At 30.6% G+C, this 16747-nt stretch overlaps 2 protein-coding genes across 5 annotated transcripts in view; both read left to right on the top strand.

Moving 5' to 3' along the window:
• Larp4B (La-related protein 4B) overlaps positions 1-16747 on the top strand; it is a 39689-nt gene that overhangs the window by 19246 nt on the left and 3696 nt on the right. For 3 of the 4 annotated variants that reach the window (XM_065503358.1, XM_065503357.1, XM_065503356.1), the window contains exons 6-10: positions 20-638; positions 976-1601; positions 2250-3099; positions 4610-6499; positions 7551-8187. In XM_065503358.1, coding sequence (XP_065359430.1) covers positions 20-638; positions 976-1601; positions 2250-3099; positions 4610-6499; positions 7551-7807 — 4242 coding nt within the window. In that variant the 3' untranslated portion in view covers positions 7808-8187. Of the gene's footprint in view, positions 1-19; positions 639-975; positions 1602-2249; positions 3100-4609; positions 6500-7550; positions 8188-8522; positions 8711-10801; positions 10888-16747 lie in introns of those variants that run through there. The other variant, XR_010576213.1, reaches the window with a different exon arrangement.
• On the top strand, positions 1641-2222 carry LOC135953732 (putative uncharacterized protein DDB_G0283051; the record flags this gene model as incomplete). The annotated part of the gene is made up of 1 exon (XM_065503714.1): positions 1641-2222. A coding segment is annotated over exon 1 (402 nt), but the record flags the coding sequence as incomplete, so codon positions are not given.

Raw genomic sequence — 16747 nt, 5'->3', positions numbered from 1 at the left:
ATTGTTACATTTATTGCAGCAATTCCAACAGCAACAATTTTATCCTGGTATTGTTACACCTTGGCCCACTGCGGCTGCTGCAGCTGTAGCAGCAGCCGCAACCACAGCACATGGTCAGAATTTCTATGAGATTGGCAATGTTTTTGCAGCCAATGGTTTGCCTCCTGCAGTACCTGCATATGCCACGACAGCACCACCTCCTACACAAACTCCTGGTTTAACTGGCAGCACAAAACCGCAAAGCGGCGGCGGTGGTGGCGGAGGTGGTGGACGCTATAACAACAATCATCGCAATAATTCTGGCAGTGGTGGTGGTCAAAGCAGCGGTCATCGCAAGCAGCAACGCAACACAAATTTACAACAGTTGCAACAAACTCCCCAACCGCAACCACAGTTGGCTGGCAGCAATATAATTGTATCTAGTGTAAGTGTTGGGGGAGCTGGTGGTCTGGTAGGCGTTATGCCAACCACAATTGTAGATCCTCACCAACAACAACAACAAACAATGACGCAACAGCATCAAATGCAACAACAACCACCACCTAATCAACAACAACAACCGACTTCAAGTCAACAACAGCCCGGCTCTCAGCAAAGTAGTAATACAAGACATTATACAAGTATGAAGCCAAACACTGGTAAGGATAATATTTTGGACAATTCACAAGTCTCAGTTATTGTGTTATTTTTATAGTTTGTTAAGGTAGTTTCACATTTTAATATACCGGTGTATAAAGTCATCAGACCTTAGCAGACCTATCAATGGGGTAACTCCACCAAGGAAACTTCATTTATGCTAAATGTTTTTGGATAACTTAACAAACATATATGTGTAGTTTAATTTTTAAATGTAAACTACAACAATGCAAAATAACACAATTTGTGAATTGGCTGGAAATTTAAAAAAAAAAAAAATAAAACATTTCAAATTGAAATCTATTAAACATTATTGTATTCACTATGTACTTTTTAAAGGTGGCATACCGAAATCATCAATTGATAAATCATATGGTGGTGGCAATTCGAATGCTCTCAGCAGTCATCATCATTACAGTGCGCAAAATCAAACTACTCATCATGTACAAACACAACAACAACAGCCACAGCAGCAACCTCAACAATTAGGTGGCGGTGCTGCTGCAACTCACATACAACAAACTCACTATCAAATGCCTTCCTCTAATACACAAACTGGTGCAATGCAGCATACTTCCTATACGGCACACACCGTACCAACAGTTTCAGCACAACAGCATCATCATCAGCAACAACAACAGCAGCAGATTCATCAACAGCAGCAGCATGACCTACAAGAAGATGTCAGTGTTGAGGTTGTTCATCAATCACAAATTGTTGTCCAACATGTTCCGCAACAGGGACATCACCATAATCCTCGTAATGCTATTACATCGTCATCCTCTTCATTGACTAATTCGGTTGGTGGAAGTGGTGTGGGCGGTGGCAGTGGTGTGGGAAAAGATCCGCCACATTGGTCTCAATCTCGTCCCAGACGAAGAAGACGCGATGACGATAATTCTGGCATGACCTACTCACCTAACAATCGTGTTGGCGGCGGTGGAGGAGGAGGAGGCGGTGGCGGGGTTAGTATTACAACATTTTATACTACAGTACCTACTAACAATTGTTGTTATTTGTCGACCTCAACTGGTAGCAGTAATAGCATACTGGTAGATTTAGGTGTTGGGGGTTTTGGTGTGTTAGGTGGCGGTTTAGGGGGTGTAGACGCCCATTTTGTAGGTAGTAGAGAAGCGGCTGATGTTAGCAGAGGCTTTGGCGGTTATATAAGTCATATTAACGTGATGGAAGGAGAGGGAGTCTGCGGCGGCGGAGGCAATGTTAGTGGACAAATGTATTCAGTTGCTAGCAATCCCACCTCCACCACCATCACCACTACTACCAATAATATCACACAAACAGCCAATGTCACCACTAGCAACAGCAACAGTAACAGCAGCAGTAGCAGTAATCAAACGCCTTCCTCAACATTTCTTTATAAATATAAAGAACGTTTCTCTAAAATATCCACAACCACAAATTATAATAATCATAATACCAATAGCAATAGTTTGAATACTTCTATAACTACCACAAAAAATGTCAACAAAAACAACATTTATAATACTAATAATAATAATACTAACAATAGTAATAATAATAATAACAATAATAACAATAGTAAAAGTATAATAATTCAACAACATCTAATAAAATCTTCTAATTTTCAACAGCAATCATATAATTCGACACATCATTCTCAACAGCAGCAGCAACAAAGTGGTGGCAACTCAGGTGGCGGAGGAGGAGGTAGTGTTATTTCTTCTTCTCAAGGCAGTAGTCATCATCATTCAAATCGCAATGATATTAGTGGTGGTGGCCATCATGGCGGTGGTGGTGGTGGTTATACGTCGCATCGTAATGACAATGAACATCGCGGTGGTTATAAAGGTAACAATTATAATCCTCATTATAATAGCGGAGGCGGAGGTGGCGGTGGATCCCACTCCCACCATTCTTCAAACAATTCATCTTCACATCATCACAATCAACATCACAATACAGCGACATCATCAGGTTCCTCACAACAACAACAACAACAGCAGCAACAATTGAATCAGCAACAACAACAACAACATCATACTTCTTCCACTTCATCATCATCGACACAACACCATTCAATGACAACTTCATCTTCTACCCATCATTATAATCCACATCATCATAATAATGAAGGTGGTGGTGGTGGAGCTAGTGGCGGAGGAAGTGGAGGCGGAGGAGGGGTTGGGGGTGGAGGAAGTGGACGTGATGTTGGTGTTGGTGGCCGCAACTATGAAGGCCGTCACACAGCTGGTGGTGGTTCTAGTTATGCTGGTAATAATGATAGATCTGGTGGAGGTCATGGTAGTGGAAGTGGCGGTGGAGGCCGTCATCATGACAACTATCATCATAACAGCCATCACCAGAGCCATCATCAACATCACCATCATCAGCAGCAACAGCAACAACAACAGCAACAAAATGCTACACCACCACAACCGCCGCAATTTGACTTAGAAGCAGCAGCTTTTCCACCACTGCCAGGTGAGTTGGAATATAAAACTCTTATTGTAAAGTGAAAAAGTGAATGCTTGAGTCAGTCGATCATCAGTTGATGACTAATGTACATATTATTAATATTCTAATAAGCTAAGATCTGCCCCGTTATGCAAATAACAATTCATCTTACAACAGTGAGCAATCAATCGATAATTGAATAAATACTTATCATCCTATGCAAAAAAAAAGTAAACTTTTCCTCCAACATGTATAATACGATTAAGCAGCAACATTTTTAAATAAACTGACTTTAGATGATTGAAAAAAAATTAAACAGAAATTTATATAAATATGGGTTTTCCGAGTATTTATGGGATATTAAATGCAAAAATAGTGCTTAATACAAGTATGTAACATGTCTTGGCATTCTTATTCAAATGTTTTACAGAATTTTTCTACAGATTTTATTTTTGTTTTTATTTCTTGTCAGAGACAATTTTGTTACAATAAAATATTCAATAATATCTGAACAACCATTAAGAGTTCTACAGTAAAATAAACCTTGTTTAATAAAGCTTTATTCATAAATTACAACTCTTGTCAAAAACTTTTTTTTTGTAAAAAATTAAAATTTACAAAAAAGGTTACTTTTTTTTTATAAATATTTTTATAAAATATAAAGTATTGCCATATTTATATGAAACATTTTGAGGAATGCACATGTGATTTGACTGAAAAGTATGGCAATGTTAACAAAATTTACAGTTCGTAATCCATTAGTGAGAAACACAATCATTGGCTGAAGCCCAGCTAAATTTGTTTCATATTTAACTTAACACAGCGTTAAGCTAGGTTTAACTAACAAGTAAAAAAACTAGCTCTAAGTGAAAAAGAATTTCAGTTTAAGCTAGCTTTAAACAAAAAATGTAGAATATCTTTATCCCAAAAGCTAGCTCTCAGTAATTAACATATGCAATATGGATCTTTCCAACGACATATTAACACCATAGAAATTCGGACCGATAAATCAGGGGAAACAATTTTTAGCCGGAATTTTTCACAAACATTTTCTTACATTTTTATGTTAAAATATATTAGTTGTATATAAAATTCGACAGAGACTAATATACATCTCATACTTGCTTTTGTTTGAATTTATCACCCACGGAACTAGTTCTAGGAAAGCTTATCTTTTATCAGTGATTTTTCTTTGAAATTGTCACGCTTGTTGTCCTGAGATTTAAAAAAAATGTTTTGAAATAATAATACAAAATTTAAAATGTTTTATTTTATATATGCATATTGAAAGAAGGTTACCAAAGCTTGAAACAAACAATATTGAATAAGAAACTGTGTTAGGTAAATCGAGCCGGGAAACTATTATTTTAGGTGACATCATGAAATTAGTAATCAGTGTGTTGATTCAATATTGGATGTACATACATCAATATCAAACGACTGTACCTGATTGTCTTTTTATGCCTATATAGCGTAATAATTAGTATGTATAACATTTTGAATGTGTATTAAAAGAATGATAATTCTATACTTTCAGCCACCTCATCGTCAGTGGCCTCTAGTAATGTTGCTGCAGCCAGTGGTACCAATAGTAAACAAACTGCCAGTGCACTACAACAGCAACAACATCAGCAGCAGCAACAGCAAGTGAGTTTAAATGATGCTACAACATCTGCCAATAATAACAACAACATGACTATCACTAGTAATAGTAACAATAGCAGCATCAGTAATGCATCTGATCAACATCTACAAACTCATCCACAGCAACAACAACCACAACATCATCAACAGCAGCAGCCAAAAAACGTCAATACTCAACCCTATCACCAGCAGCATCAGCAATCGCAACAACAAAATACAAGTAACAATTTAATGCAGCAACAACAAAACAGTTCCTCAGTTAACTCGGGAAACGGTAACGGTGGTAGTGGTTGGGCAGAAAATCGCTTAGCTGATGTAGTACGTGGCAATGGCAACAACAACGCCAGTGGGGGAGGGGGTAAGAAATCTCGCAAAGATTCCGGCCACACCAACAAACAACATAATTTTTACCAACAAAGAGGTAGTACAGCTGTAAGTCCAACGCCCACAGTTGGTGGCGGTGGTAACAATAATAGCAGTAGTAACATTACGGCCACCATTGCCTCTGTAGCCAATTCAACCAACAACAATAACACCTCAACCTTAATTAATACACCCGCCATAGAAACTGCTAATATTGAAGATTTAAAACAACGCGATCATTCAATCGCCAACAACAACAGCAACAAAAACAACAACAATAATAATAGCAAATCATTGACAAATAATAAACAAAATTCTAATTCTAATAACTCTGCAACTGTGATACCGTGTTTAACACAAAACAATACTAATACAACAAATATTAAAGGTGGTAGCAACATTGTTGCTGCCACATTTAACACCACAACCTCATCTACCACTGATTGCAATAGCGGCAGCAGCAGCAGCAACACATGTAGTAACAGCATTAACAGTAGCGGTGGTCCAACTACTAATCTCCATGAAAAATTCAACAAGACTGAAGAATATTTGGTACATGCCATAAATAATCCAATTGCCACTGGAGTTGGAGTTGTAGGAGGAGGTGGTGGGGCTGGTCATAAATCAGCATATGTTCACACAACCGCTTGTGCTAGTAGTGGCAGCTGTAGCAACAATGATTGCAACAACGAACGTAGTAGTAATACCACAAAAAACGTGTCATCCTCAACTGGTACTGCTGCCGCAGCAGTGTGCAGTGTGGCCACCATGACCACAAACCTTGCCGAATGCAGTCTAAACAATCATAAAAAACCACCTGCCATTGCAGCTTTAATTGCCAAAAAAGAGACGCCAAAAGATGCTACCAAGCAAAAAAATGCCTCCACATCAACTAGCTCAACATCCACAGAAAACATAGCCGCCGCTGTCGTCTCCACCATCAACAGCAACGCTGGCATCATTGCTAATGCCATTCCACCTACCGCTGGTGGTAGCTCGGCTGCTTCACGTTTAAGTTATGCTCAGGTAGCACAACGCAAAGACGACAACGCAGCAGCAGTTAGTATTTTGTCGCCCGTAGCTGTTAACAAACATGAATCAGCTGTAGCTGCAACCTCCGTTATCCCCTCTCCCTCTGTAACCACTTCCATAAACTCTTCCCCATCAGTCGCTGTGAATAAAATTGAAGGGAATGAAAAACATGTGGCCAATAATAATAATAATTCATCTACAAGTAGTTGTAGTACAATTGTTGTTGGTTGTGCTAATACAAGTGCAGCAGTGAGTATAAACTCATCCTCCTCCTCGTCGTCGTGCTCCTCCTCAGGTGCTGGTGCTGCATCTTTAACTGTAACTGGTGCTGTGAATAGTGGCAGTAATGTTCCAGTAACATTGCGCACTGAAATTTCCAAAGAAAAAGGTAAATTTCCAAAGTATATAAATGATATTTAAACATTTTAATTTGACTGAAAATTTTTAATTTATTTTAATTGAATTAAAAGCACTAAGCAACTAAGAGACTTGAATTTTAGCATAAAGATCTAATTACAATTAATAATCAGATTAGTTAATCTAAAAATAAATCTAATCTAACGTTAACCCACTTTGATGTTTTTGAGTTCTACATTATTTCCAACTGCATTACACAAGTTTCAATTGTATTTCAGAAATTTCTATTTGTATTGAAATGCAATTAGAAATTTCTGAAATGCAATTGGAAATGGTGTATCAAGAAGAATGAAATAAAGAAAATTGAAGCTGGCTTTGTGCATTGAGAAAATGAATTGTAAAAACAAATTAAAACAAAAAATGTATTCAAATAATATATTTTCAAGTCTTTTAAATCTTCCTTATCACTGGAATACTATCATATTTCGATATTTATCTTATATATTTTGGTGAAGGGTACATAATATCCGACAGCCGAATATTGCAATATTACATGTTTTGGTATATTTTTATGTTTTAAAGTCAGTTTTTGGAATAAAGATAACCACTTAAATTGTTGTTTTTCACTTATTGTTTATTTAGTTTATAATCTGAGTTTAACTTAGCATCATTGGCCAGTTAAGCCTAAGTTAAAACTCAAACATCTTAAAAAAATAAAATAAACAATTCAAACATCAATTTTGATTTGATTTATCATTATAATTTTTAATATTCAATTTACTTTATATAATTAAAGTTAGCTAAAGTTTTTAACAATTTTTTTTCTACAACATTTTTTTTTACCAAATTTAAAAATAAAAAAAAAATATTTGTCAATATTTATCTTAAATTGTATATAAGAATCTGTTACTTGTTTTGGTATACATATTTTTATGTTTTACAATATTTACCAATATTGCCATTTTGAAAAGGTGTACGTACAATTAAAATTGTTTTCTAATAATTTTGCAGTACATTTTTGAAGATGAAATTCTATTAATACAAAAACTATTTTTTATATATATATTTTCTTCTTCTTTCAGACGTTTCCCGTGAAAATCGTCAATCAACAGGAAGTAGTAATGCAAATGTTGGCGGCAGTAGTGTAAATAGTAGTAGTATAAATAACACATCATTTTCCTCGTCAAATACTGCCACGACACGTAATCAACGAGTCGAGGCTAAAGACTTTAAAAATGCACATACACGAGAACGTACTGATGCTACTGAAAGCAGTAGCAGCAATTCGGCCAATGGCAGTAGTGGGGGTCGCAAAACACACAGGAACACTAATAATTAAGTCCACGTCCTAAAGTTTTATAGATAAAAGACTACGAAGTGTAATATCAGTTAGTTGATGAACAAAAACAAACAAACAAAAAAAACATTTTTTTTATTGAATTTACTATGTAAAAGTTTCAAAAGATAAGACACAAAAGAACTGATTTAACTGCTATTCCCAAATGCATAATATGTGTTTAATTATTTTTTGTCTTGCAAATGCATATATACATATATATTTTGAAAATATATATGAATGCTTATCGATTTGGAACATAACTAAATATTTTTTTTTTTAGATTTGAACAAAATATGCAGCCAACAAGACATTCGACATTAGTGTCAAAAAACTTTAGAAAAACATACAAAATAATGATTAAAATAAATTTAAAAAAAAAACGAACTAAAAAGTTAAGGTTTCTTTTGCACTTAATAAAAAATTAACTAGAGAACATATTTTTTGTATAGTAGATTTTGGAGTATGATAAAATTATTATTTTTTTTTAAATATATATATATTTTTTTTTTATTTTTTCTTTTAATTGTTTTTTTGATCTTTTTATATAAAATGATAAATGTGTATTTCAAATAAAAAAAAGACTACTTACACAATATAATAGAATATTTAAAAACTACTACTATTATCACTACTACTACTATTCTCTACTGCAACTACTATTTGCCTAAATATATGGAAAATTAAAAACAAAAAACATAACTTTTGCTAATATAAGATTAGTGCTAATAACTTCATTGAATTAAATGAAATATCATCTATAATAAATAATAACAAATATACAAACATAAGTTATGATACGTTTACAGTGTAATTGTATACGTACTAAAAGTAACTAAAACCAATTAATACTATCATCTATACTTCACAAAACTGGAAGTTTGTTCAACAGAAATTACCTTAAAGGTAAGTTTTTCACTTTGTTTTGCTTGCACACCATTTGTGAAATTTATTAGTCATTGACGATGCTATTAACTACATACATAGTTGTCCAATTCATAAGCTATAATATAAGTTGTATGAAGCATAAACTTAATTCAGTAATATCTTAATTCAGAATTTAAAAACGTCAGCAATTGATTCCCTAAAACTATTTCAAGCAACAAAATATCTGTTTCATTCAAAATTCATTCAATAAATTTTATAATTCAATAAGAAATTCAAATTATCAAATTAATGAATTCAATATGCTTAAAGTACTAAGGAATTAAGCCTATGGATTAAGAATTAATGTTTTCTCACCTTTAGTTGTACCCAATTTTTACATAGCAAATATCAAAAAAAAATTTGTACAAATCTGAAGACATACAATTATTCAATAGTTTGCGAATTGAACAAGTATAACACAAAAGTAAAAATAAAAAAAAAAAATTAATACCCTCTTCTACAATGTACGATTATAAGTTTACGTGAACTTTAAAATTGCCTTTCACCAAGTACGATTTACATTTAACCGAAAGTTTTTTTTTTCAAATATACTAGCGGGTTTTCACTCTTGATTGTATATTTAACACACTTTTATATTTACTACTTATTTTGACGGCAAAGTGTGAGCAGCTTTTTTGTGCCTATTGTATATTAATTTAAACAGCTGATTTTTGTTATTCCGCCAAATTGAAAATAAAAAAATTTAAATTTAAAAATTCCTAAAAAATCTGAAAAAGATAAAAATTATAAACGCACTGTCAAAAATTTCAAATGGGAATTCGGAAGTTTTTTGCCCGAAAATATAACTCGTCGTAGAACCGACACATCTTTCTTAATTTATCTGAAATGGAATAATATTATAGTTAACGATAAATATAAACATTAAAAACTATTACCCACCTGTATTGATGTGACGCCTCCGTCGGCTTCAAGCAACCCAGCACCTGTAGACTTTCTCCAATTCGCAGCTTTGTTATAATTTGCTTTAAGATTTTTTACTTTCCAATGGACAATATCCCAAGATGCATCTAATGCTGTTGGTTGTTTTACTACCAAGAGTGAAAACCGCTACTGTGGTTAACAATACAATGGTTACAACCCTAGAGATTTGTTTGGGTTTATTGTCTTGATGGACTAGGGGCATATTCCTCAGCGTAACATCGTTTAAAATGGATATATTTCCTATTCCATGATATGAATTGGACAAATACCTTCCTTTTAAATTATCTTGTTTTGGAGTAGTATTCCGAGGTGTTCCTCCTAAATATTGAGTTTTTACAGTGCCTGTCTTACAAATGTCATTACATTTTTCATTCATAAATATATTCTGGATCTTTAGCGGAGTCGAAATCAACTTTCCGTAGACACCAAATCACTTACATGATTGATACATTAATGTATCGATTGCTATTTAAATTCGGAAAAATCGGCCCACAAACATCTGAGATACAGGAAAACCACGACTACCAGGGTTTTTTTTTACATATTTTGTATCTATCAGCCCAATTATGAATAAAAATTCCCCAGGAGTTTTTCCCCTTTTCTCATTTTTCCTATTCAAATTCAATGGGAAAAAACTCCCGGGGAACAAACTCCCGCGGAATTTTTTATTCATAATTGGGCTGTATATCTGGATTAAAATAATTATAGATATTTTAAATACCTTTCCAACGTAAAAAACCAAACAAAAATTGTTACCAATAATTTTGTTCAATCTCTATCTTAAAACATATTTTGGTGACTTTTTTTTATGTTTTAGTCTTCTTTCTTGCAGAAGTTTAAAAGTTTCCATTGTATTGTCACTCACTGTCTATAATCTTAATTACTATAATTGTACATTGTGAAATCGGGTGTAAGACCCCTTTCACACTAGGCAATTTAGTTGCGCAAGTCTCTTGCCCAACAACAAAACAGCATGCAAAATTTTCTTCTCCTTAACCCGACATTACCTCTGGCGTCTACAAACACAAGAGACTTGCGCAACTAAATTGCCTAGTGTGAAAGGGGTCTAACTTGAAATCCTCAAATCTTTTAATACATTTGTTGTTTTTCTTTTCAAATTTCTTTCAGGGTTTTTGTTAGCGTGTGTATCAAATGGAATATTTTTTTAATTAAAAAGGATATAATAATGTGTATTATTAACAAGGACCAGTCAAGTAATATTTTTTTTTTCATTTATTTTTAATTATTTTATTATATAGTATAATATATTATAACTAAATGAGAAGTAGTAGAAAATCAACATAACTAACTAATTGTACATAAAATAACAAACGAATAGGTATTAAAAAGTAAATTGAATTTACCATAAAAAAATATAACAAAATAAATAAAAACATATGTATAACAATCATGTATACATATTATAATATGTATAATGTAAAATATTTATAATAATTAATGCGTAAAACAAAATGAATAAGTTTATTTTTGACGTATAGTAAAAAATTAAAGTATACATTTTGTTTATAATTGTTGTTAGGTTACCTTAAACAAAAAAAAACTATTATTATTTTTATTTTTAAACATACATACCTATAAAAGTAAAATATATCTCAATTTATTATCTTTAAAATGCGGTAGAAAAGAAATATTTACTTTATATGTTTTTTTTTTTTTTGTAAATAGACATTTCTGCAAAACTTTAATTTAATTTATATAGACTACTATATATTATTGTTATTTTTTTATTATTTGCATAAGTTTAAATTTATAATTTTTCGTTTTTATTAACTTTTTTTTTATTCACACACTTCGACATTAATTTTAGTAAAATAGTTTTTAGTTTGAACCAAACTTTTAGATTTCTAAAAACAATTCAATGTTTATTTCCATAAATATAAAATATGTAAATGCAAAATATTTGGACCTAACTTATCAAAAAAATGTGACATTGGATGAAGTAATTAATTTTCAATAACTATTTATAAAGCAAAAAAATTAAATAAATAAAAACAAAACTATAATTTAAAATAACTTTAATATTTACAATTGAAAATAATAAATATTTGGCTCTTTTTTAAGTATGTGAAACTAAAATTTAAAAAAATGTAATTCTATAGATGCACCTGAAAAATTTTTATAATATATGATTAACCCTTATTTTCACAATGTCTGGTTATTTTAATACCCTTCACCATGAGTGTTAAGGTTATATATACATTTTTCATAAAGTATATAAATTCTGGATCGTTATATATAGCGAAATCAATGTCTGTCGAAATCAACTTTCCAAATATATCATATATAACTTACATATGTGATATATGTATTTGCTATATTCCTGGTTCGGTTGATATTTAAATTCGGCAGAGATATAACCAAAAACCTACGACTATTTCATTTTTTATCTAATGACAGAGATTTCAAAGACCTTTCCAACGAATTATATAACGTCATAGAAATTCGGACCGACTTGTCCGATTCGGAAAAAAATATTTTTAACTCGAATTTTTCGCCAACATTTTTTTTTACCAAATTCAACAATAAAATAATTCTATTCAAATAAAAGCCTTTGAATTAAGTTAAATAATTTGTTATATTGGTAATGGTTATATGAAATGAATTGCTGAAATTTTAAATTCTGAATTAAGATTAAATTCGAAGCTTTCATAAATAAAGATTGATTTTAGAAATCTCATTGTTTTAAAACGTATATAAAAAAATCTTAACATTTATTAAAATCAATGTGGGCAGTGTGTTTTTAATACAATACACATTTTTTTTGGTGTACATTTATTTATTTTTAATACATATATATGTAGTTATGTTTACTATTTACACAACAGCAAAAAGATACGATAAATCTACATGTGTATTTAAAACAAAACAAAAAAAAACTAATGATATAATACATGAAATTCTCAGTTTAATGGTTTCACTTTCACTCTTAAACACACTTTTTACATACATATTTAAAAACATACAATTAATGAAAAAAAATCAATCTTATAATTATATTAATTTAACACTCAATTTATACACATACTCACAATAAAAATCCGCCATACTTTTCAAACAAAATACGTAAAAGAAGTCAGCACAAAACTCGCATTAATAATATATTATTTAAACTATATCTGTCCCTCGTTAAACAAAACAACAACAACAAAAAAACATTTAATGTTTTTCCTAAGTTTCTAATTTGTTTATTATTATTATTATTTAATTCGTTATTACGTCCATAAAAGTTGAACTTTATTAAAATGTATACACAGATCTACGTATCAAAAGGAATTTACAATCCTCCCACAACATACATAAATTTAGTATATCTCTATAAAATTTTGGTTTCTTTCTCCAATATATTTTATGTGCCATTAACCAAAATACATTTTTAATGAATAAAAAAAATTGCTTAATTATAATTTCTTGTATTATTGTTGTTTTGTGTTATTAAAACAATTTGCTTCTTTTGTTTTTAAAATATTGTCCTTAGTAATAATAAAAAAAAAAATTATAATAAAAACTACTCTATAATTATTTTCTACACATTCTTTAACAATAAAGTACTGGTCCCCTTGTATATAACAAAATATGTGTATATGTTTACTAGATATACTATATACACAAATATATATATATAAACATAGATATTGGTGGTCATAAGTTGACATCTTGTAACTCTTAAAAATTTTAATATTTTAGAATCGAATTATAAAGTTTTCCTTGTATTACTCAAGTGTAATTCTTAGATAGTTTTGTCAACTTTGTACCATCTTTACACAAATTAAAATAAAATACATGTATAGGTATATTAGAAAATAATATTAAAAGTTTCTTTCTCGTATTGTAAATTACATATATTTTTTCATTAAAATAGTCATTAATACTAAATCATTTAATAAATAAAACATATACATATATTGTGTGAAGATCAAACATTTATTAAAAAAACAAATAAAATTATATAATTTTCTTATAGAAACGTACCTTAAAAGAACTATTGAAAACAAATTTCTATTTTTTTCACCTCAACTAATTATTCGTATTATTTTTCCTATAAATTTTGTTGTTTTTATACCTAACACCAAAACACTTGTCGAGAATTCCGTATATAACACAGAGTCATATTCATCTGAGACCCAATAAACTATACATTAGTTAGTGTGTTCGATTTTTAATGTGCAGTAAAATCTCCATTTAATGCTCATTTATCTAAATAGTGGTTCGACACTATGGTACTATTTTACAGCTTTGTTCATATTAAGGTGAATTTATGAATTTTTACCGGGAAATCCACCTATACTTACTTGTTCTGTACACTTCAAAAATATGTTCCAAACTAAGGTGCCTATTATGAACTAAATTCGAATGCTGGGGCCGAATTACCGCATTCGATATAGAGTAAAATTGATCGTAATTTTCTTATTTGAGATTATGGCATTCGATATCGAGCAAACAATTTAGTACATTTTATCATAATTTTGATAACGAAATCATTTTTCGATACGATAGCTCATTCGATCACGAATGCGGTAATTTAGTATTATGGCGCACATTTGTTGCTTACAACCTTAGACCTGCATAAAATTAACGAAAATATTTCAGTTAGTGGTATTTGGTCCACCAAAAACAAATAAAATTACAAATACTTACATTTTCAACAATTTTTTTTAATTTTATTTGCAGTGTCGAAGCAAAATTGTTTTCTTTGAAAAATTCGATGCACAACTAAATTTTCGACAGCGATGCCAACTTATAATACGAATTTTACATTCAATAGTCGATATTCGATAGCCAACGAATATCGTTTGTCGAATGCAACTCCTAATAGGGGTTGCACAAATTATTTGATATTTTTTAAGATAATTTAAGTTGGATTATAATGATTTTCATTATCTTAAAAAAATCAAATAAGTCACTGGTGTTTACTCACTTTCGTGGATGTGTGTATGTGTTATTTGGTCTTTCCTCAAAAATATCTGAGAAAATATAAATACATAGATTGATATTTCTCGTGTACTTTGGAAAATCTTCAGATTATAACGACCTTTTCATAATGTCCAATTTTTCTGAAATTTAGAACATACATATGTCACATAAAATGCAAATTAATGTAATAACAAAAATACCAAAATTAAATGTTTAATTGATAGTGATGAAAAACTTTAAAATATGAAATAGGAAAAATTATGTTTACATTTATTTATCATTTCGCAGTGGTTTTTCCCATATCTTCCAAATTTCTTGAAATTATATTATGTTGTTAGGAATTTTAGGTGTCGATATGTTCTTAGTGCTTGCTAACTTGGTAGTTGTGTCCTCCTGACACGTTAAAGTCAAAAGTACAACAAGTTGTGAGACGTAATGAACCAAAAACCAATTTCGAAAGAATTTGATGTTTTATGCAAAAATGTTAGAACATTAATAGTTTTCACCTATTATGTGACACCCAGACATAAAATCAAATCTCAAATTCCAGTAATTGTGTACCACCACAAAATATCATGTTTAAAAAGATTGTATACCCACATAATAACCGGAGTTAGACATGTTTAAAAATGTTTTTTTTATAGCAACTCTAAGCTCAAGTAATATAGAAACTGACCTGACACGATATTACTTGTGGTGAGTATTTGGTCTTATAAGTATAAACAATAGACTGACTTGAAAATTTAATACAGACCATTACTTCTTTTCGACAATTTACTCTAAAATAGATTACTTGTACCTTATGTTACTTGACTCTCCAATAAATGTGTGTAAATGGGCATCAATGTTGAAACGAGTGTAATATTAGCTATATGTATGCTATTTACGATATGGAACAGCTAAATAAAGCTTTCTAATTTGATTACATTCTAAATATTGAAAAATAAGGGCCTAAATAATCAGTGGAAACATAAACTAAAAATTAGCTTAAGTGTATGAAATAACATACTTCAAAATGAAAATGTTTATTTTATAGCAAATCGTTAGTTAACAAGGGAGCATTTCATTACTGGATTACATCTATAAAAATTGTCCAAAAATTTTACACACTATTGTTAAAATACTTCAAGAAATACAGCATTTGGATATAGGTTTAAAAACTGAACTAAATAATCCACCAAAAAATAATTAAATTAATGCTAAGGTTCATAGGCAGCAGCATAGTGGAGCCAGGAAAGAGAGCAGCTCATTTGGGTCCAAGCAGTAGGTCCCTTTGTGTTAAACCTAATTTTTCATTAATTAATAGGGCCTAAGAAAGGGTTATGAAATATTAATGTTAAAATATGTTTGTAGTTAAGTAATACAAGAAAATTTTATAAATGTTGGCATATTTTATAAAATCATTAACTTCATAAATAATTCAAAGTAATAGACGATAGACACGCCCATATTTCCATAGTATTTTTATGCAAAGTATATTGACATCTGAAATACCTTAAAGATAAGAAAATCCAGGTGTAAATAGAAAACACTTCAGTTACTCTTTCTACTTCCGCATAAAAAAAAAACAGTTTGAATGTAATAAATTGTGCGCAAAGATACAAAAGAATTAATTAAAAATTCATTCATTTCAAATATACACATTTGGTAAATGATTAAAAGCCAATAAAAAACCAATTTAAATGTAGGACAAATATTTTAATTAGATTTGAATTAACAAAAAATTCATTTTATTATGAATTGAACAATGAATAAATTATATTCAATGCAGCTGAACACCTTTAAAAATTACTCGTTTTTAAAAAAGACCGACTTGATTAACCGAACATGACGATTATGCACAGTGATTTGATTAGTTTGGAATTAAAAAATTTAACCCAACAATAAATGTTTCATAATTTCATTTAAACAAAATATGAGGATTTTTTTTTAGAATACATAGTCTCTCTATACATTCTTAATTATAACCTACATATTTAAGTATTTTTTATACCGAATCCTGTAATTCATGACCTTGCAATTTTGAGAATACGAAATCTCGCTTGTTACCATTGGGACATTCTGAAAAAGGTCGTTGCTAACTTGAAGTGAAAATGTAATTAGTGTTGTTTAGTCCTGTTTAAAAATTCCATTTTTAACATT

The sequence above is a fragment of the Calliphora vicina genome, chromosome 3 (genome assembly GCF_958450345.1).
Source record: "Calliphora vicina chromosome 3, idCalVici1.1, whole genome shotgun sequence".
Taxonomy (NCBI): Eukaryota; Metazoa; Arthropoda; class Insecta; order Diptera; family Calliphoridae; genus Calliphora; species Calliphora vicina.
This window is presented reverse-complemented; position numbering and strand designations above follow the sequence as displayed.